Source organism: Acipenser ruthenus, chromosome 4 (assembly GCF_902713425.1).
Source record: "Acipenser ruthenus chromosome 4, fAciRut3.2 maternal haplotype, whole genome shotgun sequence".
Classification (NCBI taxonomy): domain Eukaryota; kingdom Metazoa; phylum Chordata; class Actinopteri; order Acipenseriformes; family Acipenseridae; genus Acipenser; species Acipenser ruthenus.
In genome coordinates, this window is record NC_081192.1 from 97,739,894 (window position 1) to 97,767,770 (window position 27,877).

The following is a 27,877-nucleotide window of genomic DNA, read 5'->3' on the forward strand; positions in this document are numbered from 1 at the left end:
ATATTAAAAAAAAATATAATAGGAGTTCAAGCCTTCCCTCCACCCCCGTGTGGAACAAACACAGTTTTCAACAGTCAGCAAGGAGAACTGCTTCCAGCAGAGCAAAAACGAATAAAGCAGAACCTCCAATGCCACTGTAATTTTCTTTATGGCCGCAATTGCCAGACCCTGCAGGAGTAGTATTGTGTTAATATCTGAAGGAACATGGCAGTGCTGTACTGTACAATAACATTGCGGGAGCTGTAGCATGATGGCATTGGACATGTGATATCATGGCTTATTATGCAATGCAGAGATGCAATTAACTTTTCGTTCACTCCATTATGATAAACTGGTCTTTAATCCCAAGCAATTCCCAATGTGGAAGGTCTTAGTGATGTTTATATTTCAATGAAGATAGAGATTATGGATTTTGTTGTTGTCGTTATTTTCACTTAATAAGGCCTCCTTCGGTTTACTAGGGATTATGAATATTCTTTTAATCTAATTATATTGATATTTTGAACACATCATTGTGATTTAAATGGAGCACTGTGTTTATTATTGTTAGAAATGTACATATGATGAAGACCTCTTAGGTAAATATCTCATTTACAGAGCCATGTGGCAGCAGCATAGATCGATCCACAAATGCAGTCTGTTTAAAAAAATATTGCATACACATTTTAGTGCTAGATGCTTATGAATGTATCTTTGAGATGCAGGTTAAGGCCTCAAGCACAACAGATTTATTAGTCTGTCTCTACAGGGGTCAACCAAATCACATTTTTCTAAATCTAAGAAAAAAAAAACTGTTATAAGGAACTAATCCATCAGTTACATGGGGCGTTCAATCAACACTGCCAATGAAAGAATGACAGAGAGCATCAGAGATGAAAGCCATTCCAGCCAAGCCTAAAGGTCATGTCGTATTACGAATGATGGCTTTACAAAAATGGCCTTTTGGGATAAATTGTCTTCCGTTTCAAGGTTCACACATTTTAAAGTGAAATTCTGTCCTGCAATAGGAGCCCTGCACACGCAATTTGGTTTATAATTAAAGTTTTATATTGTTTTAATTGAAGTTTGGCAGGGCTGCGGTTAAAGCCCATCTCTATGAAAATCCATGTGCAGAATGTGGCCAGGTGCTAATTGATTGTCATTTAGCCCAGGCCAGATGGCATAAAAAAGGAGCCAGTTCCTTTGTTCTGGGCAGTGGTTAGCTTAGGAAAAGGACTGAGTACGTATAGCCTCTGCTTGGGTGCTACTTTATTTTGTATTTTTACATTAGAAGCACTGAACTGCAGCCTCCTGTGTCTGCTATCCTCGCGATAGTTGCCTTTTGAGCGCACAGTTGCCCTTCCACTGGATCCTATTAACTATTCCACTAATTCTGGAATTCTGGAAAGGAGACACACTTCAAAAGTTGCAGTATTTGTATCCATTGTACAGTAAGTTCAGTGGTGTTGTATAATAGGTTTAAGTGTAAAATCTACCTTAAAACTATTTCAGAATCCCTGAAATGACACTTGTCATTTTTGCCTGTGTGTGTGTCTGTAACTGAGTGATACTAGTGTTATGTAAAAATACTGAAATATCGGTCATTGCTGTAATAATTATATTTACCAAAATAGATTAGAACTGTATAATATCCAAAAAAGAATCATATAGTCCATTTTTTATTTTTATTTTTATTTTTTATTTATTTTGTCTTTTTTGGAAAACAATCATTTTGGCACTTGGCAAGCCCAAACAACCTAATTTAGACCTAGGGCCTGACAAGTCTACATTTTAACAGGACTTGAACTAGATCGATAGCCCGTGTGAGGCCACAGAGGTGTTTACACTCAGGAAAAGTAACCAGGATTTTTCTAAATAAGAATAAATGGCTTTTTAAGATCATTAAAATAAACCCCATTTTAGTTATATTTCACCTCCTATTAATATACATATATGTTAAAAGTCTTTTAGATACAGAAGGGGAAAACATACAAACTGGACCTCCTTTTCTGTATACAGGATAATCAATTGTGAAGATATAAAGAAGATGGCAGTTTGGCACTATGGATTGTATCATTCAGTGTGCAGAACTCATCTGTAACAGTCCTCGGCAGAGAAAGCAATGTGAATATTTTTCACTGTCACCAGCGCTGACAGTCTGTAATAACCATGGCCCAGTTTCATGCTTCATATACAATATAATGTGCAAGTGTCATAAATCTACCTTTGTTATTCTGTCCTAAGCTTATTGTTTACTGTATCTTAAGAAGTAAAAGCATACACCCCACCTCATGTATTTTACGTGTTTCAATAACATGGTGAACTAAAAAACAGAGGGGATCTCCTTTGATGTTTTGCAAACTTTGTTTCAAGTTCTGAACACGAAATCCTGGCTCAGTTTCTTGCCAACGGTATGTAGAAAGGACATTATCCAATTTTCTTTGTTTTTCAGATATTCGCAGAAGAACAATATACGAGTACCACAGAGTTGAGCTGCTGAAGATGAAGATTACAAGCTCGTCAGCAGTTGAGATGATTCCTCTTCCTAGTATGTAAATGGGGTAGCTTATTAAAAATCACTTCAGTATCATCAGTGATGCAGGGTTTATTTGTATGGCAGTTTGAGTTGGTAATACTTAAATTGGTTGCACAAATAGAAGGGTTGTGGAATAAAAACATGAAAAAAAAGTTTTGCATCACCTTATAGAACTAATTTTGCTTCATAAAATCTAATTAAACCTGATGAATAATGTTACGTTAAAATATTGAATTACATACCACTTTGTAATTTTACATACATGTAAATGTAATGAAAAACTGAGGTTGGCAATGGAACATGAAACAAGCAATATGATTGGTTGAGCAAGGTTCTAGCTGTCCATATATTGGATGGATACAGACAGTTGGAACCTTGTCACATATTCAAAATCACTGCGCTGCCTCACAGAATTTAAAGTACAGTTACAGATGTACAGTAACTGGAAAACAGAGTGGCCAATTACCAGCAAAAAAGTCCCAAATGTAGTAAGCAGACATGCTGATTTGGATAAAGAACAATTGAATGAACTGGAAGATACCAAAACAGAAAAAAATACCCCAACAAATAATAATAATCACTCTCTTTATACTCACTCATCCCAAATTTGTTATTTCAAATAATAATAATAATGTCTTTTTAGCAGTTTGTAAACGATACAGAAAAACACAAAAAGACACTTCTGCACATTATCCACCCATCTCCGACACAGACCTTGAAAAATTACTAAAATCAGCGATGTCGTTATTACTATTTCTTTTTTACTCCCATTCTGCTGGAACAACAGCGTCTTGCACTCACAGAAAAAATATATATTTCAGTGCTGTGTCAACTCTGCGTCCTGGTGGATCTTTTCAATGGCAATGGCAACACATGAAAAATAAATACGTTTACCACATCAATGCACCATGCGTTGATGTGGTAAACTTACTTTCTAATCACCCTGTGTATTTACTTACTTTTGCATGTTTCAATTAAATCAATGGACTCATCTTAACTTAGTGTGTAGTTCAAAGTTATAAATGGGACTACTTTTGTGGTCCTTTTACTGGCGTAAGGATATTAAATAAAAAACAACATTTTTTGCCCTAAAAATTACTTCTGCTTTTGTTTTTTCAAATCCACTATTTGACCTGGATTATAAATGCAATAAGGTCCTTCAGGGTATCCGTTTTAATAATTGAAACTACGGCAGTATTTAGTTCTACCACTGTTTAGATCAATTGAACAGACCCACTGTCTGCACACATGGATTGTAATGGGTGTGGTTGCTCAGTGCATCCATGTTCATTGTAAACCGTTTCCCTTCCTCCCCCCTGTTCTCTCTAGCTTGTTTGCAGTTCAGAAGCTGTGGTCCCTGTATCTCTTCCCAGATTGGATTTAACTGTAGCTGGTGTAACAAACTGCAAAGGTAGGCTCATTCCAAGTATATGTGTGTGTGTGTGTGTGCGTGTCCGTGTTAAATTCTGTATTCTACAACACTTTTATTGAATGCACTCAAAAGAATAAGAACATTTGGAGCACATTTTTATAGTTTTGATGGCGAAACGTCTTTATTTGTTTCGATATTTATTTAATATAGTTGCCTTTGTGGCAAAGTGATGAGTGAACACAGGTGAATACAATGCAGTGCGGAATAAACAGACAGACAATGATATCCAGGTGCAAGGGTGTTTATTGTTTGTTACAATGTCCAGAGCCTTATGGCAAACACCTGTAAATAATAAATGAAAAAGTGATACAGCAGCGTGTATCACTCTGCGTTGTAAATCCTCGGGTTTGACCCGAAACCAAAAGTCCAGTCTTTATCACACCCACACGAAATAACACAAAACACAAACTCAGTTTTTAGTGAGTGAAAATAGTGCTCATGGTGAAAGACAGTCCTCCGTGAAACGAAGGGTGAAAGTGCTGGTGTCTGGGTTGGTGCTGGCTTTCGCTACAGTTCCGGATCGTGTTAGTTGTAGTCTACAACAACAGACAAAACAGTTTTACTAACATGGACAAACAAAACACAACACTCACGGTTTCTGGAATCACAGTGTCTCCTTTTAGGTTGATCTAACCATTTACAAAGGAACAGATTACTTACACTACGACCCCTTTTATACCCTCCCCCATGACCCCTAGGTTAACGAGCGCATCTGCGCCTCCAATCCACGGATGCCACGCCGTTTCCCGTCCGGGTCATTGAGTTTGGGTACCGTAGCTCCACCCCTTTTCTAGATGGCTGTCTTCCACCTAACCCAAGGAATAAATTGTCATGTCATTTAGTCCAGGGTCTCTATTCCCTTTACACAGCGCCCTCACGGGTCGGGAGGGAGATCTAACACCAAGAATCATTCGGTCTCTGTCACAGCCTTATTTAAAGCAAAATAAATATATTGATTTCTTACATTAAGTATTTTCATAAAGCTTAACTGCTGCACACTCCCATCCACTCTACTGATACATTTGAGCAGTTCTGAAAGAAGCATGTGTTATAGCAAAGATTTCTTGTCATCTTTCAAAATGATATTTGATGATATTGGGTTGCCTGGTTCTGATTGCAAGCCTTGGTAGTCCGGATCTTCCTTGGCCGTTTCACCTAGAGATTGAAAATAATTCTACCCCTTCAACACCAACTTTTTAATCATTACCCAACCAGCAACCACCCCGAATGACTGACATGCTTTAACCCTTCTATACAGTTGGTCATTGCTCACTTGAATCAGGTTTCTTTCTCTCTGCAGTGTCCCAAATGCACTGTTTCTGCATCACATGCTCACCGTTAATCGTAGTCACAATATACATGCCTGAGACTCAGCTATCCTTCCAGCTTTCACTGCGGAAGGGTTGAGATGCAGAGCTGTGTTACTCCCGCTATCATAAAAAATGAATATAAAAAGCTATATTGATCTTCATGATAGAAAGAAAATAAAAGCACAACCCCCTTAGCACCCATAAGATGAACTGTTGCTGAATTCATATTTCATGAGAACTCCAGGTGTGCTTATTCTAGTGCAGAAGTGTGTGGACTGTATTATCTTTTAGGGAGGGAACAGAATGGCAACAGACAGACAGAGGCAGTGGGACATGAGCCATGACTTGAAAGCAATGCTGTTTAGAAGTGGATAGAATTGTTGGATTAAAACATTTGATATTCTTACTTGTATATGTGCAAGGTCATTTTAGCCAGTTGGAACATAGACTCCATTTATTACGCAACAACAGCACCAATCCAACAGCACACATTCAACCCAAACCATGTAACTATACCCTCAAGCATGCAGTTGAACTACTGAACGTCTAGCTTTAGCCATGCAGTTATACTGTCTATTGGCATTGATGAAACATGCGTCACAAATTAGAATTAGACACAATGTAGATGGTTTGGTTCAGTTCAAATACAGCACATCTCAGTTTTGTTACTGAAGATCTATACCCGCACATAATAACTAATAGATATAGTAAACCACACAATTTAATATTGCGTTGAATAAAATAAATAATTAAGCAGCATCATGAAATAAATTAAATAAACAAGCATCTTGATTGCTCCATATCTAATACAGTATAGTAACATGTCATTTTTGTATTCCTACTAATAAACACGTCTTTCGTTTAACGTGTCTTTGTGACCAGAATTTTCCACTTCCGCTTAAGTGGTTTTGAGAATGCCTCTTCATTTAAAAACCCAATGAATCGTGTACTGCAATTGCAAAAAAGAGTTACTAAATAAAATAGGTGAGAATTTGTATTCAAGGGTTAACTTTGTTGACAGCAAAATGTTTGTTATAAAAAAAATAAAAATAAAAAAAACACAGCCACATAAATAAATACTATTATTAATGTTTCATTAAACTTTAAAAGCATAGATGCAGTCCAGGATATACAAAAGAAGAAGCTAGACAGATACATACTACAACAGACATAACGCTGTCCTATTTGTCCATTTTTAGCACATATTCTCTGGATATTGATAGTTATTTTGTGTACCTGGTCCTGTACTATTACAAAATAGTGGCGTATCTAGATTTGAGCACCCAGGAGGGGGTTGGAGTTGGGGTTGGGGTCATGTGCTGAGAAAATAGTTACATATTCCTGGATGTGGCACCCCCCGCCCACACGCACACACAAAACAAAACCAAAAAACAATTCAAAACTAGCTGACAAAGTAGAATGGTCCATTGCAGTGTTTTAAACAAAAGTAAGTATTCCTTGGTATGCTGGCTGGAGTTATTACACTTACTGTATGTATTTGCCAAGTGTAATACAAAAGTTTTCAGTTATACATATAGAGGACAATTCTTCTGTTTGACCCCCTACTTCATTAATTTTGGTAGAAGATACATTTAATACAACAAATAGCAATGACACTCTTTATAAATGGGACTGGGCCCCGCTTAGTAAATGTTACTAACCTAGACACAGCTGACAGTAAGTAAAACAAATATGATGTGAATGACCACACATATTTTAGCTAGAGTGAGGGGGCTAAAATGTGTAGTAGCGTTTTAGATTGCAGGGCTTTCATAACCATGCAATAACATGGTAATAAGTGGGTACCAATGTTTTCTTCTCTGACATGGTAACTACTGGTGGAATTACATGAAAATCACCTGCACCACGGTGTCACCATGTAACTGCATCAGTTAATAAAGAGTCAGCGGTTATGTGTCGGGAGGTGGAGGTGGGTTTGCCAAAAGTTTTAGCTCCATTTGTTTGTTTGGATACCAGAGTGAAGCAAAGTTACATGGTGCGAGATCAATACTTAGCCTCAATCACAGTCAAGGACTAATTAAGAATCCATAGAAAGGAGGAAAATCTGTGCTTTAACTTTAAACAAAGGTTACTCTTGAAATGATTTTGCTTTCAATGAACTGGAAACGGTTTCCCCTAAGGGAGGCAGGATATCCACTGCAGCCTAACCCAAGGCAGTCACTGAGTCTTCACCTGTCCAGGCTCCCTTTACACTGATAACCGTAGTCCTACCACATATTTACAAATAATGAGCGTGACTATGGCAATGATTCAGATTTACTGCTACCAGTGCTTTGGTGGTTATATGACTTTTTAAAATTAAAATGTATGTTTCCTCTGTCCCACTTCATGATTTAGGGGTAGTCATATGTTGTTGTTTCTAGGTTGGCAACAAGTCCTGCAAAAGAGCCTTATTTCTGAAGTTTAATTAAACCAAAATACTAATAGGGATAATACACAGTACATTGTTTTAAAGCGTATAGCCTGAAGAGCAATTTTTTGTCAATTGTATTCCCTTCAGCATTGTTTCCATGTATTTCAGTAATCGGTGGAATATTGTTTTTGAATTACAGGGTTGCATTACAGATATTGTACTAACTTGAAGTAAAATACTTACTTCAGCGATAATTGGTCTTGTCTAATAAACGACAAGGCCTGCCGAATTTTGTTTCATACTATTTGTGATGTTTACCTCTGAGTTTACTGCATTTAAAAATGAGTCATCGCTTTTATATGTAATAGTGACATTGAACAGCACTGACCTGCTCTCTGGATAAGAATGGATACCATCAGATAAAAGGATGCTCACTAATTATCAGTTCCTCTGTGAAATGAAGTCTGCTATTGATAGTCTGCTGTCGGTAGTATTTTTAAATGGTCAGCAGCTCCTGAAGTGCTTCAAGTTACTGTTATCTTCAGGCACAAGGATAGAGCATGCACTGTATTTATTCTTCTTGAAAACTTTCTCTGTGCATCAGCGTCATTTCTCCAAATCTTGTTTGTCTTCTGCATCCATGTTGATAATGCCGGAAGACACGCAGCTTGCAAAGTTCACTTGTTTTTATTATCAATTCAACAGACCTGCGTGCTCTCTGAAGCTCCATTTATTAGACATATAATAACTCAGAGAAGACCGGAGTTATGGACTAGTAGTACAAACCATGGCCCCTGGGCATTGCTTAGAGTTATTGCTGTAAATTAAAGCTGCAACATGACACTCTGAGGCATGGTGTTTGTATGAAAGACTGGATGGCATTGCAGGGCAGGGTACCAAGCAGTCAAATTGATAGATCTACTAATAGATCTAGATTTTCTGCTTACAGGCCAGTTAGGACTTTGGAGCTGAAATATTACCAACCCCTAGTTTGATAGCTGCATACGTCAGCCTGATAGCATTGTGTAGCAGTGCTGATGTTTGTTTTCCTCCTGAAAACAGAGATGGAAGTAGCAGGGAAACCAAACATAAGGAGGACAGAAAATCTGTAATTTAGGATCATAATTTCAACAGTGTTAGAAAATAGTCAATAAAAGTAATACGCTACCTTTTGTTTTAGGAATTTTAGCTGCGCAACTTGTATGTTGGCATGAAATCAAAAACTAATTAGAATTACCTGACATTTTTATTTCTAACACAATATACAAATAACTGATACAATTTCTGATACAATATACAGTACATTGAAAATGATTAGTCAGACAGATACAAAATACCATGTTTTTCGCTTTTAGAAATTACAATGAAGCTATTTGTAGTAAATGAAGACTGTTATTATCAGGGAGAAAAAACAGAAAGTTTTGTTTAGAGAAAATGTAATCCACAGTATGTTATATAATAGTAATAATACTTCCTTTGTTATTGATATGCACTGTGGATGATGTGCCTAAAACAAAATATAAAGTGCTTGCTAAGCAAGACAGGGCTAAAAACAACAGCATGATACACACTGCTGCATTAGTGTAGTCGTTGTCATTGTAGCGCTGAAATACATTTTGAATTATGATCTGTTATCATTAGAGGAGTTTATAAAGAGCACTAAGTAATAAAGCGAGCAACACCTGCAATGAAGTTATGTTTTATGTTAGAAACGGAAACACTTATCATAGTGTTTTGTTATTTGGTACTTTTTAAGGCAGCAACAATAAATCAATCCAATATTTTATTTATATATCGCCTTTCATACAAAAAGTAAATCACAATACAATTCATGCGTAAAAAAACAAACTGAAAGCATCCACTCAAAGCGAGGCACACACACTATACTTTCTATTCATACACACCGTACATTGCTTATAAGCTGTAGGAGTGCTGCATGCAACGATTCAGCAACAATGATAGGAAAGCAGAACAATCTCACTGATTTCACAAAGAGAATAGTGGATGCCCATGCAGCCGTCTCGTCCCGCAACGCTGTTGTTGCACTGGCCAACATTTGCAGAAAACCAACATCTCAAAGCAAAAATCTGTTTGAAGAGAGATATTATGGATCAAGACACACAGACGTGTGCAGCGTATTGTGACAAACTTTCAACCTGGAAAAGAAACACCTGATTTCCGCTGGGAGCTGGGAGCTACGCATTGTGGACTAGGGCTGTTCCGTCTATTCCTTCCTTAAATAAAACCACTGGTGAATATTGGATGTGTATGTCCACTGTACCCACCATTTGGTTTTAAAGCTCATATAATTTCTGGGTGTTTGTATTCTACATTATTCAGTAGTTTACCTTTCTCTATGGATTAGAACATAGTTTCAACTTATCAGGTATGCTCTTGTTGCAACCTGCAAAAACAGGATGTGCTAAATATGCCAGTGATGCTCAGGGAAGCCATACAAAAATATAAACAAAGGAAATTTACATTTTTGTTATATTGATAGCTTTTTACAAGAAACACTACTGCAGATTTGATTTGAAAAAATGGATTATAAGGCACTCTCTTGAGATGTAGCTGCTCCCTACCCTTTTTTCTACCTTGTATCAACAAGGATAAAAGGTTAAAGTGTGAGTCATTCACTAGTAAATTCTGATTCCGATGGGTGAACATTTCAAAATGTTCATCCAAAGATAAAAGAAAGTCTTCTTTTCAGTAGAAAGGCAAGTTAAAGAATACAAATAAGCACCTGCCAGACAAGAGCTTGTGAAAGAGCTGTCTGACTTCACCCCTGGCTCCTCGGTCTCCAATTGATATGGAGCTGATTCTCACACAGTTGGGTCCACCTGTTTTAATGAGTGGAGATTGAGGAAGGGATACCGCTATCTGCAAATAGAGGGCAGTGTATTTGTCCATGGAGGAATACAAATGAGAAATAACTCTAAAATGATATTTATGCTCTCTAGACTAATTTAGCTAATTGAGTATCAGAGAATGCAAAATGTATTTCATGAAGCAGAAAATGACTTATTATGCAGGATAGATTTATTATTATTACACATAGTGTGCAGAATCTGCATGCAGTAATTGAGGATTTTTATGTATGGCCCCCCTGATGTTGACAAGTAAAATGGAAAGAAGGAAGCACCATGCCTCATACAAGTAATCCCTCAAACCTGGGACAGATAAGGTGATGAAAGACCACAAGGAAGCTATTGGAATTGATCAGCCTGAATGAGCTGACAAACTGCAGGTGTGAAAAAGCGAAACAGAAATGGCTTGATTTGAAATTAAGAGCATCCATACTGGTAACAGTCTTGTCAAAAAATCTCTCCATTATAATACAAAGGATCTCTTCATGACATTGGCTCACAATAAATGCAGGGCAGTTACAGGAGTGTTTTTCATATGCTAGGTACATATGCTAATACACCATATTTTAGCGTACATGGTCCCCAGTTTATGATTTTAATACACAGAAAATGGTTTTGAATCTGACATCTGAGTCTGTATATTATGTATCAGATGCATTAGACCTGATTTGTGATAATTGCTAACAGTGTGCTTGTTTAAAATTGAAGTAAGGTAAAAGGTGAATTATTCCTATTTTATGGAGATTATAAGGGTTTGTTATTATGTAGTTGCTAAGATAACCATTACTGAAGTCGATGTTTCCCACATTTCACACATCATGTACTGTGTTAAAATGTGCGATTTAAAAACTGCAAGCTGTTTCATGCTTCAGCTTTCATCTCCGAGTACCCAGAGTGATTTTCAGTTGAGGAAATCTAGGATGTACAGTATAACACCCACAACAACAATGCTGTAATCGCATCATGCCGGCAAAGTTTCTGTATTTTATTGTTTATTATCTCTAGATCGATAGTGTATTACTTTATGTGTCAACATATTAATTACTATGTTGTCATTACAGAATACAGTACAATAAAAACAGTACCAAAAAATAGCAGTTATAATACAAAAACGCATACATACACAGTTACATTTAGCATATGAAAAACACTCCTGTAACTGCCCTGTATTTATTGTGAGCCATGAAGAGATCCTTTGTATTATAATGGAGAGATTTTCTGACAAGACTGTTACCAGTATGGATGCTCTTAATTTCAAATCAAGCCATTTCTGTTTCGCTTTTTCACACCTGCAGTTTGTCAGCTCATTCAGGCTGATCAATTCCAATAGCTTCCTTGTGGTCTTTCATCACCATATCTGTCCCAGGTTTGAGGGATTACTTGTATGAGGTATGGTGCTTCCTTCTTTCCATTTTACTTGGGGCCATACATAAAAATCCTCAATTACTGCATGCAGATTCTGCACACTATGTGTAATAATAATAAATCTATCCTGCATAATAAGTCATTTTCTGCTTCATGAAATACGTTTTGCATTCTCTGATACTCAACCATACATATATTATCCTCAGTGGGTATGTCCTTTAATGCTGTTATTAATTTTTTTTATAATCGACTCTTCAGTACTGCCCCAGGCTGGTTTAATAGGCCACTCATGCTGTAAAATAAAAATGTGGCTTTTGTGCAGTTTGAGACCAATGTTTGGTCACGTGCTCCAAGTAATTGGTTTAATCAGTGCTTATTTGCTGAACAAGCTGGTTGTGACAGAAAATAGCCTAGCTCTCAGATCACAGCAGATATACTGTACACTGGAGATGAGAGAGCACCACTGAACTGAAGTGCGATCAGTGCTCTCACTACTGACCTCTGAGAGATTAGCATTAAGCCATTGCCATGATGTAAGCCTTAATGAATTGATTCTTTTATTTCAGATGTTCCAGTGGGTTTGACCGTCATCGGCAGGACTGGGTAGATAGCAGCTGCATTGACGAGGTACAACAGCCCTTTTGAAGTTTTAATGTTAAATACACAATGAAACAATTTGTATGTATTATATTCTCGGACTGGTTATATAGAACTCCCAAAGGCATTGCCTTGTGAATGCTAAATGATGTTGAAGCAAAGGAATGAGATTCACAAATGGGAATAGCCATGTTCATTTGTATCAGATCTCTTATGGAGGTTGGCACATTGATGAATGCACTACTTGTTATCACAGACTATTTAGTTAGTCTTGAGAAGCTGCTGAAACTTGGTAATTAACTTTTATAGATATAGAAGACAAAGTTTGGATTGATTAAATATGTCTACAGTGTGTTTATTAATCACTTATAGGAGCTGCTCAGAGGCTGCTCACTAGCCATTCATCCTTTTGACCTCTGGAGACCTGTGCTAAAATGTGACTTAGGTCCACCTAAAATGTGTTTGATGGTCTCCACTTAGTCCCTTTTCAAAAACCAATGCACAATTCTGCACGGTTGGCTGTGTTTACATGAGCGAGGCCCTGGGCTGAATGGCAGGGGTGATCAAGTCAGGATTGAGGTGGACTTATTGAGCTATGAAGGACGGTTCTCCAAGGACCTGTCTGAACCATGCCTGACTGTAACCTCTGCCCTGTCCCTCAACTTTCATCAGCACTAAAAAAAAAAAATAATGATACCACTGAAACAAGAACGATTTAGTTTAACTTGAATCTGTGCTGGAAACATGAACAATGTTGCTTTCATTTTTTAAAATACATCAATTTCACCTCAACCATTGTAATGAAACAGACAGCATTTTATCTTAAGCCACATCTGCTTGTTTTTCTGTGATAAAAAAAGGAAATTCAAAATGACTGGGAGACGTGCATTTCTCAGGTCAGGTGAAAATAAGTGGTCTATGTCACCTGCTGTTTCAAAACCCAGTTTTGGTATTGTTGTATTATTTTAATACAGCTATCTGAAGCTGAGCTGTCTTTTTTGATGTTTATTTCAGATGTCATGCAGTGACTTAACAATGCAATAATGGGAAGAGCAATAAATAATAATTCCCAACACTGCACACAGTTACAGCATACAACATAGGTTCAACTGAAATATATTGCTTGTTACAGTTTATTAGGTTTTAATTTGCTTAGTTGTTCACTTTCATAGATCATTGTGTTTAATCAATACACTGCACCCTGCAGGTAAAAAGGAATATTTATTTGTTACATGTGTTAGCGGAGGTCTGTGTTTATCCTTGTATATCAGTCTTATACTGTTGTTAAACAATATGTTTTGTTTCCACCCTTTGATCATCTACTTCTTTGGCAATGGATGTCATGTGCAAAGACATTTCCCAATTGGCTGGTAACACTGAAACCACTGAAAATCAATGGGGAGTCATTTACATTGGAATCCCCACAAATTCTATTTGAATTAATACCATGACCACTAGCTCTTACTATTTGATTAAACACAACTATGCTGTCAGAAGCCTACAATGAGTTGTAAGTCCTAGATGATTTAATACATATAAAAGCCTTTGATGACAATAATTAGAAGAGAGCAACCCAGCCATGGTCAATTATATGGTTTCTGGGGAAATATTTTCTTAATGGTCTTTGCTCCAAAAAAAAGCTGTTTGTAGGGTAGGGTAGGGTGTTTTTTTTTTTTTTCTTCTTTTTTTTTCTTAGTAACTGTTTCAGCACCAGATTAAGCCCTCCTCACACATTTCCTTTGCTATAGGAGTCACAACAAACACAACAATAAAACACTCCTTGTCCATTGCCATTTCCAAATGGAAGACATACACTACTAGTTCAATAATGGTGTATTTAAACCTGGCCTAGATTATTTCTACCTGTTTGTCCATACAGCTGAGAGATTATTTTGGCATTCAATCCAATGTGATTTCTTTAATGAGAATTACTAAAAATCCCACATTATGTCACTTGAAATTATAATCGTGTGTTACCTTCCAGTAGCTTTTTAATAAAATAAATACTGGAAATTGCCTTTTTTCCCCCTGCAGGCTAAGGAAAAGATTTGTGAAAATCTCCCAGAAGCCACTCAGCTGTATCCCTTTACCACCACTACTGTTCCCAAAACATCACCCAGACTCTTAACGACCAGCACTGCGTCTTCAACATCACATCTTCCGACCAGTATCCCAACGGAAGGTAGTCAAAAAATAATATCTTTCTATACTGTTAAAGCGCAACTTGATACCCGCCTAAAAAAATCACAGTTAAATTAACTAACCTGACATTCTATAATTGAGAGGTTCTAGATTAAGCAGCGGGGTTCCGACAAATATAGAGTGATACGTCTCCACATGTTGCTAGAACTGTTTAAATAATGTACCTGTCATTTTTCTTTTCATTGTTAACATCCTAACAACTTTGTACACTTATAACTTTAAAGTCTGTTTCAAAGCTCATTTCAAAATGTCCACTCTAGTGCACTGGGGCTTGAGATCTGTCATTTAAATCACTGCAGGAAGAATGATTAAAAAAACTAACAAAAACATAACAACTGGCATTTTTGTTCCATACCACATCAAGGCTTTTTATTGCTGTGTTACCTGTTTGACAATGTGGACAATAATCCTTACACTATCAGTGCACTAGAGCGGACATTTTGAAAGGAGCTTTGAAACAGACTTTAAAGTTATATGTGTAAAAAGTTGACAGTATGTTAATAATGAAAAGAATGACAGGTGCGTTATTTAAACATGAGGATGTGTAGCGCTGTATATTTTTCTGAACCCTGCTACTTACTCTTTAATAGCACCTCTATAGAGTTCCCAGGCATGTCTCGTCTCTAAGAACAGCTGATACACTAGCATGTAACCATTAACTTGTCCCCTTGAAACACTTCGCCCACAGTGGATGTAAGGAATACCAAAATTGTATGGTATTTTTTTACTGATTCTTACATAAATATGGGACAGGTTCATTATTGCACTTTGTTGTGCCAGTGTAAACAAATATTGGTTCCCCTGAATATTTGTTCCCACCAGCAAACATTTGTTCCCCCCTACATGCATGTTTGGTATTTATACTATTTTATGTAAATGATGTATTTATAATGCTAGTAAATGTGAGCAATGTTTGCTGGCTGTTATTATATATTATTGTAGGTGAGATTGGACCTTTCAGAGGGGACTGGATGGTACAAGTTTAGTGTTAGGGTTTGGGTTAAGGAAAATTGTTCTAAAATTAAGGTTTTAGTTGAAAGTGTATGGATATAGACTTAAAGAAGGGGGTACAAATATTCAGAAGGGGAACCAATATTCCTAAATATTTGTTCTGAGGGGAAACACATATTTGGGGGGAACATATATGCTCTGACACTGGCTAAAATGTTTAAGATCCCTTCTGAGGACAGCTTTAAACTCCTGACTTTTTAAAATCTTAACAAAAATAAATTTATTAAGATAACTGTGGCATTCCATGCTTATACCAATTCATTATTTAATTATATAGCCTAGATTTTCTGTAAGAAATCCATTTCACAAAAGCTCTGTGACAATACCTCTGACGTTGCTGTTAAAAAAATAATTCGTAACTATCAACAGAACAAGATCTTATATAAGACATGGTCTAGAAATGATGACCAGCATTTTAAGGTTAAAGGGTCTATAACAAAGCCTTTAGTAATAATTTCCCTTCCACTCATGAGTACATTAGTATTATTACTACTATTAATGTTGTACAGCCTGTATTACTAAACTCCACCAGCCAGACAAATAACCTTGTTTCAAGGGTCTGTCGCATTTTAATTACACAAACTTCTGTGGCAAATTACAGAGAAGCAGAGAAGAAAACCTGCTTAAGAAAAGGTCAATGTTCCTCAAAGCATTTACTAGTCTTCCTGTCAGAGAAAATAACTGCAGGCTACATAAAATCAATTGCTTCAGTTTATGTAAATGAATGTTCCAGAAACTGGTTTTCTACAATTAATGTTTAGCGGGATATATATTTTGTTTTTAAATATAATAATTGCTCATTAAAAAAAAAAAAAGTCAGAAACACAAATAGCCGACTTGTTCTCTCAATGTAAATATGTATGTAAAATGATGGTCTTCACACTCCATGTCACACAAAATGAGAAGATTCTGGAGGCCATTGTCATGTAGGTAAACGAGAGGTTACACAAGGGTTGCGGGGATACCTTTGAAACTGAACCTTTCCTTTTCTGTTTCCAATATGACAGGGAGTATAATTTCTGTAAAGGTCAGGTTTTAGCTGGTGTTTTCTAAACCTTTCCTGACACCAGCCAACAGTTTTAAGTTTGCATTTCCACTTGTACCGGTAATTGTTTAGTATTCCCTACATGTATGGCTGAGTTGCAGTAAGTGAATCAGAATTGAAAGAAAGAGGGGGTTTTTTCTATTTGAAGTGCAAGACTTCAAATCAGATTTCCCCTCCCCAAAGAAAGAAAGCTAGGAATTTCTGTATCCTTGCATGAGTGAGTTGAGTTTGATTCCTAAATGACAGAAGGTTTTATGTTGTTTTTAATTAATTTATTTTTTTCCTGCAAATGATTTTATCGTGGTAATGCATTGCATATATGGATATAAGAACATTACACTCTCTCACAGATAACCAGAACATAAGTCCTGCTGTAGTAAATAAAACAGATGTGTTGTAGCTAAGCTGTGGAGGCACTGTTGACACTTTCCCTTTACAACATCTTTCCAGTCATTATGAAGAAAGAAAAAACCTTGCTGGACAAACACTAACAAGTCTGGTGCTTTTGTTCTATTGTATGCTACCTGGTTATTAAAAGGCATGAATAATGTAGGGATGAATAGAAAATTGGAATTCACAGACAAGGAGCTCACCTGGGATGCAATTCTAAATAGGATTTGGTCTTTTTGGCATTGGTTTCTAATTGCAGGCAAAATTGATTTCATACTTCACATCTGCAATAAATATTTGTAGCCATCAGAACAGATGGGTGCCATTTAGATGCTGCAGGGTTTAATTTCACATAGCAGATTTTTTTTATACATTCCTTTTTTTAATAAAAAAAGCAACATTAAGGGGTAATTGTCAAGGCTTTAAGAAACATACCTCTCATTCTTGTAGTACTTTCTTCCAAGTCATTGTTCTGTACGCCTTTTAAAAAAAAAAAAAAAAATTCTTTACTTTGGCTTTGCCGACATATTACAGATTGTGTGTGGAGCAGCTCCTCACTGAAGCTAATAACCTATTTGAACATCCTTGCCCTGAAGCGTTTAATAAATATATTGCCACATAAGTGCTCTGTTTATTATTTCAACACTCTTCAGGAATGCTTCCCTCCCTGAAGGCAGATTGCAGTAGAAATGTTTTGTGGTGAAGTGAAGAATAATTGTCCCACACAGTCTTTGGGGTACCACTACACCTGTGGGATGGATTTTTTATTAAAAGGAGAGAATTATTTATTAAGAGATACAAAGATATTTAGTAATCGAGGTGCCTGAGTGGGAAATAGTGGGCATTAAAAGCCCCACTCCTAAAGCTGTAACATTTTGGGGTACGACTGTACTTGTGAGATGGCTTAATCACAGAAATCAATTGCAAATATTTAAATATATGTGCATTCTTTACTTCTGACATAATAAATGGCAAGTTTCTTTTCAGTCTTACTCAAACCAATGTGAACGGTTCCTTTCAAATCAGCATTCCCAGTGCTGTGAAAACTATACAGATGTACTGTGGCAGGTCTGTCTTTTAATGTGCATGACAAAGTTTGTAAATCTGTCACAATCTTTATGTAGTTGAAACCATGTGGAGTGTACTGCCAGTTGACAAAGATGAAAAACAAAACCGTATATTCAGCATCACTGTTGATGTCGGCCTCATAATATAAGGGTGACAGATACTATAGTTTCAACACCAAATGTAATGTTATCTTCAGACCTCATTAAAATGTTTAAACTAACACATGTGATAGCAGTTTAACTGCAGCCAAAGCAATTTTAAAGTGCTGAAGTATATGGCAGAATCTTTCTTTTGCATGTGTGCGTACCAACGTGTGACAGAGTATTTGCAATAGAAAAACTGATATACAGAGTAACAGCATTTTTTTTTTTTTTTTTTTGCAGATGACACAAAAATTGCACTGCACTTGAAAGACCACGGAGGTAAGCGCTGTGTTTTATATCCCTCTGTTGTGTGAGCATCGTTCTCTTATTGCTGCAGTATTGTACCTCCACACATCATTAATTTGAATGTTGTGTGGGGAGAAAACTGCTTGTTTCAAGGGATTTTAGTATTTTAGTAGACAGACCCTGTAAATGGAAGGCTGCCTGGGCAGAATTGTGTGAATAACTACTTGAAATAAGGGTCATCAGCATTCTTTATAGCACTTTATAGCACTTTATAAAACTGCAGAATTTACAGAATCAGTCTTGACAGGCTTTTATATGAATGCTATACAGTATATCACCGCTTTTTTCAAAACTGGAGGAATGCCCTACCCACCCACAATATTATTTTCTCTAACATCAACTCTGTGGGATATAAACACCCACCCATGTGCTGTATATGTACACTAGTTTATATGAATGTTCTGCATGTCCCTGCAACAGTTCAAATACATGAAGTTGTATACTACCAGTATATTATGTGGAACCCCAGTGGACATTTTATGTTTGTTTTGTTGTTGTCATTCTTGTTGGCATTTTAACCAAACACAGGCAATGCCATGTAGAAAATGAGGAAGCAATGGCAGGTGAATAATCTAGCATATTAATAAAAGCAAAGAGCCATCAGATGCTGCCTGTGATATGGTGCTCTCAGAAGGCTGAATTAATTGCAGGGCAATTTATAACATGTCAAACACATCCTTTTGACATCACAAGCTTCCCACGGCGGGGAGGCGAATCAACACTATGAAATAAAGTGGATTTACAATGTGGTGTTCTTTTGTGGATTTCTTTCTTTTATTACGTAGACATTTCTCAGGATCATTGATTGAGGGTTTGATTTTATACAATACGTAAGTCACATTAAATAGATTTAGATGGCCAAAATGTATTATTTTGATCTTGTTGCTAGCTTGTACTGATTTGTACACCATTAAAATTCCATCCTAATTTGGCCAGGCCCATTTAAGATGCTTTAGAAGTGTGCATTGAATTGCTATATTCCACCATTACCCTAAGAGATATAACTTTAGTAACCAGTCAAAAAGTAGAGCACCCCATAAATATGAATTCTAGAATGTCTGTTTTCTTAATACGGCAGGGTGCTGTTTCCAATACTGCCAATAAACAAACTAGCAGCTATCTTCGAGAAAAAACTAAACGTTTCAGTTGAGTGCAAAACTTTCAAATATTTATGACACACACCCTGCTTGGAGTCCAGCAGACCTACACAATAAATGGTCATTAAGTTTATACTGGGGTTGTAGGTCATATAGACTTTGTCATCACAAATAAATTGCAAATGTCGTGGATATATTACATTTTAACAGAACTAAATTGAATTAAATCTTTAACCTAATTTGTCTAGCTTTGCCTAGCGATAACGATCGATCTTACACCTCAAATACATCAGGCACTCAGGAAACAAAAGGATAATCAAACCCATCTCTGCGATTGAATTAGCCAGACTAGTGAGAGAAAGGTGGTTTAACACAGAGCCTGAAAGAAAGAGAAAAATGACCACTTTAAATTAGCTTAAAGAAAACAAGAGATTTAAGACAAATTGATTTAATACCACTAAGAGTACAAGATGCAAGTGTTTTTATTCTTAAACCGCCTAACAAGCACAGAATAACCCAGGCAATAAATTCCTAAGAAAATTCAACTGTTTACGATGTCTAACCAAAGTCGCAACCCAACATATTTGGCGTCTAAAGAAATGTAATTTCTTATGGTAAAATTAACGGGAATTCAGAATAAATTCAGAATTATTTAGCAAAAGTTATGCACGTTTTAAATGTTTCCCCTTTTAGCCAATCGGATCATGTGGCGGGAAATTCAAACCATCTCTTTGTTTGAAAAGTATAAAAGCCGACTCTAAACATTAGTTCCTTGCCCCTCGGATCTCCTGATCAGCTCCCTGGTCTCTGGCTACTGGCTACCTGCTCGCTGCTCTCTCGGATTCAAAGAAACTACAATACTGCACATGGAGCCCTCAGCTCTCAGTATTTATCCATTCAGGTCAGGGGCCCTGACGCTCGGAAAAACACAAGGTAACAGTACGCTGAAACTCGACTGCTGTCCAGGCTAGGTAACAATACTCTTAAATATCTATCCAGGTATTGTGCGATCCCTTGTTGTAGTGTCAATATGTACTAATATTTCATTGGCAAATTGTTGTTTAAAACCTTAGTTCTCTTTGTATTGCTTGTAATGTGATATTAATTGTGTAACTGTTTTGTGTGATTTTCAAACTTATTTTGTTGCATGCTTAATAAATGCCATCTTTCTAAGAAAAGATTCCCAGTATTGAGTCATTCGCTCATGTTGAACAAACATGATTTATGAACTTTGAACAGTCTGGAATGTGGTCTATTTTTGGCTTGTTGTAACGTGTAAATCCGCCATCATTTTCGGAGAGCGATATTGAAAACGGGTTTGTACATTATAATAGGATGCGGTTATTGTTTTAAGAATATTAAATGTCTTCTGGGTCATCTCAGAAGAAATTAGATTCATCTAAAAATTGTGTCGAGTGGATCTTCAATTATGAATTACATTTTGCAATTTCTTTGAGGTAAAATAACGACAAAGTCTGTAGGTGTTTCTTTTTCATTTGATTAGAACCGTTACTGTTTCAGAAGAGTACAAGTAAGCATTAGGATGAAGACATTAACTTCACTGTGTTAGGATCAGCTGTCTGTGATGGATAATGAAATGGAAATAAAAAAACCCTGACTACATCTGGTCGATAAAAGCTGATTACCAGATGTGTCCTTGGATAATGGCAAATCAATTATGAGTAAGGACAACACAAGGTTCCATGCAAATAGGCTGCTGATCCACTTGATTAGTAGTTGCTAATTTGAATCCAAATAAGATCTCATTGGAGCTTAGAGACTGATACAGGCAAAGCATGAATTTCAATTGACTACAGAAGCAAGCTCACTGCTGGGTGAAGGCATGTTGTAGCAATGTTTTAAAACTATTGACTTGTGCATTGACATAATTCATTAAGAAACCATTAAAATACCAGTACACATTAAATAGTCCTTAGTATTACAATTAATACTTAACAATATAATCACCAAGGGCAACGCAATGAATAAGAAAAAGAACTATGTGAGATAAACTGTATTGCCATTGAATTATCATTGCTGATTATCCTGTGTACTGTGTCTGTATTGTATGACTAGACAGTCACATTCTGGACCCCCAACAGACCTGAACGAAGGAAATGTTAGTGGTACTGCTATTCATTCTATTTTACCTTAAGGCAGGCATAGGCATGTCATTTGTTACATATGTCAAACCACAATCCTGTGCCATTAGTCTTCATGAACGCCTGAAGAAAACCCTGATTCCCAACACTGGCATACTCCAAAGGTGTATGGATACAGTAAAGCCAGGCTTACACTGCACGATTTTTGCTGATCGCCGACGAGCTGAGGAGTCGGCGACTAATTTCTTAAAATCTGGGACAAAATGAGGTTGTCGGGGACAAAATTGTCTGTAAGTTTGAGAGGGTCTACGATGCCCCGATATGGCTTCTGCGATCTCCCGACGCTCTTACAACATCCCGACAAATTTCTAACATGTCAGAAAACTTTAGTTCCCGACAAAGCAATTCGTGAAATGTGTGAGGGGCTACGGGCCGATTTATTGACGAATCCTGCCAGTAGCCAATAGGACAAGCTAGCAACAGTGGCGACGAAGAGAAAGGTTGTGCCCCGCAAGTTGTGGAGCCTCGAAATTGAGGAAAGGATGGTGGAGATGTGGCAGGAACACCTGTGTCTCTTTGAAATAAGTGACATTTCCTATCATGATCGCTCATTGAAGGAACAAAGATGGAGGGAAATTGCTTTGCAACTTCAGGTACCTGGTAAGTAAATAATTGTTATAACATATTAACGCCGAAGCAGATACTGTGTGTGGTAGTGTGTGCTCTCATGGCAATCAATTTCTACAGTCACTCGTATTCGATATCCCTTTCAAACCCCTACTGTATGCTTGTATTGCTCATTTAATCAAAATACGAGGAGGGGTGCGCGTCTGTGTGTGTGAGAAATAGAGAGAACGTAGATTACGTTGTAGCCTACTATTAAAGTTGTATTCTAGTCTGTTCAAAAGTGCAACACTCGCTCGTAGTACAAACTATTTATTAGTTTAAAAGTCTTCAAATTATTCATCAGAATTTGGTATTCTGATGAAGATCACTTGACGGCCAATCTCCCACGCCAATCTTTGAATCTAATAAATATTTTGTACTACGAGCGAGTGTTGCGCTTTCTGAACAGATTAGATTTTATATATTTGGATGCACCTCGACTTGAGTTGGTTCAGAGCACAGACGTCAAGGAAATAAATATTGACATTGCTATAGCCTAATGTTATAACTGTTATAAACTTTTTTTTATCGCAATATTGAACATGTGTGCAGTCTATGGCCCTGAAGTATAAGTTCTCATGCTGGAATTTGCAGAGTATGAAATTAGCAATATCCATGGTCCTATTATACACACATAGTACACGTTTTCTTCTTTTTTTCTGTGCAAAACAATGCACAGACAACAGCGAACACCTCCTCGCTTGAGTCCATGATTCTCCCGAATGATGTCTACGATTCTGCAATGAAAATAGGCGCAGTCCGCGACAAGATGTCTCGTGTAGTGTGTGTAGCTTGCAATCCCCGATCTACAGTGGAAAATCGTAGCTCAATCGGTTAGTGTGAGTGGCGCTGCGTCTCCCGATTGCAAAAATCGTGCAGTGTAAGCCTGGCTTTAGGCTCTCATGGAAGAGTTTACTAATTTGGTTCCCTCCCAGAAACAACTTCTTGCCTCATTGCACAGTTCTGCAGCATCTCTCCAAAGGATATACTGGTAGACCTGTCCATAGAACCTCTCCAAACAGTTGACAAAAGGTTTCATGAACTGCAACATGATTTAATTGTTAAGCATGATCTTAAACAAAACATTAATTAAAACAGCCCTTAAAGATTTATGGATAGGGCACACTGTTTACAAACAGATTATGGGCTAGATTCTCACAGTTTTTTGTTTTTGTAATTGGTGTTCCTTTTCCTTTTAGAAAACAATATGCAAATAATAATTGGCATTAAATAGCTTTGTGAATCCCAGACCAGGAAGTTGACAGAGACAAGTACTGTGGGTTGAAATGCAGAGTGCGCATTTATTTAAACAAAAATAAATCAAAAGGACATAAACAAACACAGCTCACAGAGCCAAAATAAAAATGTTTCTCAAAAACAAATCTCAAACACATAGCGATTGTATTTTCACTTAAATCTTTACCCCCCCCACCCTCTATCTCTCTCTCTCTCTCTCTCTCTCTCTCTCTCTCTCTCTCTCTCTCTCCATTCAAAGACCTCACCCCGAACACAGACCAGCTTCTGATTACTGATTCATTGTTTTTCTGTTGATTTGCACTGAAGTTTCAATGCTTTGCTGATTCAGAAAATTGTATTCCTGAGAAACAAAAATCTTAAAAGTGCTTTGGTTTGCGATTTATATTCAATCAAGCAGAATGTTTTATTCCACAAAAAGGAACACATATAAGAAAATAGCCTATTGCTGGACTTAGGTCTTGGAATTGATTGCATTGGTTTGAATAATTAAATCAATTATGTGAGCTTGATGTACAAGGTTTTGGGGAAAATAAAATATAAACTGAACAGCTATACTTGTTGGAGGATAGTAGAGTTCACATCTTGATTTTTTTCTTAGTTGAAAAAGCTGTTTATAATTTTTTATATAAAGAATGATCACAATAAAAGCTAGAGCACTAATACAACCGTGAGCTTGGAAGCTCAAGTCACAGCTTGCAATGCCTGCTATTGTATTCAGTGTATTTCACTTTCTGCTGAGAGTAATGTATGTTAGAATACAAATGGGGTGAATCTAAAATGGAAGGTATTTTAATCTGTGAAGTATTCCCGCGAGAAATATGAAATACACCCACTGAGCCGTGTTCTTTTTTTAAATTTATTTTGTAGCTGTTTACAGCTTTCTCTGCTGACAATGCCCCCTGCTGACACTGTAGATTAACAGTGCTGCAGTATTATGACCTGACGCTGTGCACGTAATTCATCTTATTCATGTCACACAGAAGCGTTGGAAATTGTTTGGCTAACAACTGACAATAAAAAAAAAAAATGAGTGGAACAGGCCAATGGGGTTCCAGCATGTCTCTAATCTCTGATGAGATCAGACAATCCTTCCAACTTTTTGATGTCAATTTCTCAGGTTCCTCATATGCCATTGATTGCTATAATTGATATGAAGATATTGGCTTCTTCAGCAGAATTAATTATATTCTATTGTATCTCAGTTCAAAAACAGACTTCAGCTACTTACCCATAGACCCACATCACATTATTCCTTTTCTAAAGGAGCTTGTTTCATTAATTGTAAACTTGGTTGCTTTTCTGGAAGGAGAATCCGCCCCTAACCAGCACGTCATCAGCAAGCGCATAAAGGCTCTGTGTGTTATTCTCCCGTGACGCTTCTTTTGTTTTGGCCTCTCAGTCACGAGCGGAGAGGCCAAAATTGGAGTCGGACTTAGAGCCTGGAGGAAGCGCAACTCTCAACCATGGATTCCCTGAGGTTTCCCCCTACATCAAAAATTAAAAATACAAGCGGTTTGTATTTAGTTCTGCAGGGTGTGTGGTCAGGCTGGAGAGGCTGGGCTCTTCCCCTCAGCGCAGTCATGCCCTGGGGCTTTCATTTTTTGGGGGTAGGTGGCAGTGCGCCACTGTGGGTTGCGTTAATCATTTATTATTATTTTTCCATTGATGGTTTGGCGGCCTCGTCTTTTGGGGGAGGTGGCCCATAACCACTTCTTATCTGCGGCACTGATGCATGAGATCGTTCATGTTTTTCCTAGTTGGCCTCGCTTTATCAGTATTTTTACTTCAATGCTTCTTTATTTTAAAGTACCCACTGTGAACCTATTGCATATAAAATAATGCACTACAAAATGATACTGTAGTGTGGTCTTTGGAATAATAATCAGGCTCAATCTATATCCAGTCAAACCTCAGAGAGGTAGTGTTTTAATAGTTGTATAAATTTAGCAGGGCTGACTTGAAACCGAGAACATGGCCGCTTGTTTATCTCTCATTCGCTTACAGTGTATGTAAATATAATATATATATATATATATATATATATATATATATATATATATATATATATATATATATTTACATACAGCTCTGGAAAAAATTAAGAGACCACTGCAAAATTATCAGTTTCTCTGGTTTTACTATTTATGGGTATGTGTTTGGGTAAAATGAACATTTTTGTTTTATTCTATGAACTACTGACAACATTTCTCCCAAATTCCAAGTAAAAATATTGTCATTTAGAGCATTTATTTGCAGAAAATGACAACTGGTCAAAATAACAAAAAAGATGCAGTGTTGTCAGACCTCGAATAATGCAAAGAAAATAAGTTCATATTCATTTTTAAACAACACAATACTAATGTTTTAACTTAGGAAGAGTTCAGAAATCAATATTTGGTGGAATAACCCTGATTTTCAAGCACAGCTTTCATGCGTCTTGGCATGCTCTCCACCAGTCTTTCACATTGATGTTGGGTGACTTTATGCCACTCCTGGCGCAAAAATTCAAGCTATTTCTGCTATTTTTAATTCTACAATACCATGAGAAATTCTCATTCTACCAATTCAATGAGTTACTTAAATAATAATAAACATGGCTCAATATTGCTCTACAGTTATTGAATTGGCCCCATAATGGTTTTAATTTTAAAATGTTATGAGCAAAACATACAAGTTTAATTGCTAAATCATGTGTATTTTATTGAGAATAGTTGAGTATTTCTATGCAATAACTTTTAAATGGTGTCCCATTGGTTTCTGACAATTGTACTTGATGTCAGTGTTTATTGATGAGAGCCATGGTGTGTGTAATGAAAAATGGATTTGGTCTGACAACCGTTACAAAGATTCATTATTTGGCTGCACAAGGACACACTTCTTATATCTGAGGCTCTTGTATCCGTGAAAACAGAAATATTATTCTAAATGAAATCTCACAAAATGTTACACACTGCATTACAAATAATATTTATGCTACATTACGCTATAAAAGCTGTAAAGCAGAGCAATGCTGACAAGTTAAGACCCAACACTACATCTCAGTATACAACGAAACATAGCATGTAACAAAATGTATGGACGCCTCTTCCTGTTTTAAAAATGTTATATATATATATATATATATATATATATATATATATATATATATATATATATATATATATATATATATATATATCATATTTGGCATGTCCAGTATTATCTAACAGTTCTTTCTGATGTGTAATATTGTCATGCATAATTAGGGCTACATTTACAACGGAAATCTATTAGATCTGTTATTCCTGCGTACTGTGAATACGATATAGCCAGAATATTGGATGCAGCATGCCACAAACAGGTACTGTACTTGTAATTATACTTTTATTCACAATCTCATTGCTATTATTATTATTATTATTATTATTATTATTATTATTATTAGTGGTAATAGTGCAATAGTTTCTTAGAGTTTTTTAAGTCTAAGATTGACAATATCCGTCTACACATTAGTATTTCTTCTCAGACTCCTCTGGCACAGTCTCTCGGTCTGTCTGGCTTTGTGGGTCCTCTCTATCCTGTTTTACACCTCTCACTTTTAATTATCTTACAGATCTGGTCCTTCGTATGAAAGCCACCTGTTGTCTGTTGGATCCTATCCCCTCTGTTCTTTTTGTCCTGTTTTGAGTTGCTCTTCCCCTTGGTGTTAATTACTATAAATGAGTCCATGAGTTCTGGTGTGGTTCCAGTTGCTTTTAAAACTGCTGCAGTCACGCCTGCGCCTAAAAAACCTCATATGGCCTTGGATAATCTTAATAATTTTTGCCCCATTTCAAATGTGACCTAAACTACTAGAACGAGCTGTCACTAGGCAATTAAACTGGCATCTCACTGCTAACAATCTTTTTTAACCCTTTCAATCTGGCTTCATAGCACTGAGACTGCCCTGGTCAAAGTCACTAATGATCTGTTAATGGCTGCTGACTCAGGTGCATTATCAGTTTTAATCCTCTTGGATCTTAGTGCGGCATTTGACGAGATCCTGCTTGATAGATTTCAAGTGTTTATTTGGCATCTCTGGCACTGCCCTTAACTGGTTTAGATCATATCTAACAGGATGTCAACAACTTATCTCCCTGGGTGGGTTTAGT

General features: G+C 36.8%; 1 protein-coding gene across 1 annotated transcript in view; it reads left to right on the top strand.

Moving 5' to 3' along the window:
• The window catches only part of LOC117399531 (plexin domain-containing protein 2-like), a 160,731-nt gene that overhangs the window by 119,900 nt on the left and 12,954 nt on the right, over window positions 1-27,877 (top strand). The window contains exons 8-12 of the mRNA XM_059023146.1: window positions 2,432-2,527; window positions 3,845-3,926; window positions 12,430-12,490; window positions 14,495-14,642; window positions 18,560-18,598. Of these exons, the coding sequence (XP_058879129.1) occupies window positions 2,432-2,527; window positions 3,845-3,926; window positions 12,430-12,490; window positions 14,495-14,642; window positions 18,560-18,598 (426 nt within the window). The remainder of the gene's footprint in view (window positions 1-2,431; window positions 2,528-3,844; window positions 3,927-12,429; window positions 12,491-14,494; window positions 14,643-18,559; window positions 18,599-27,877) is intronic.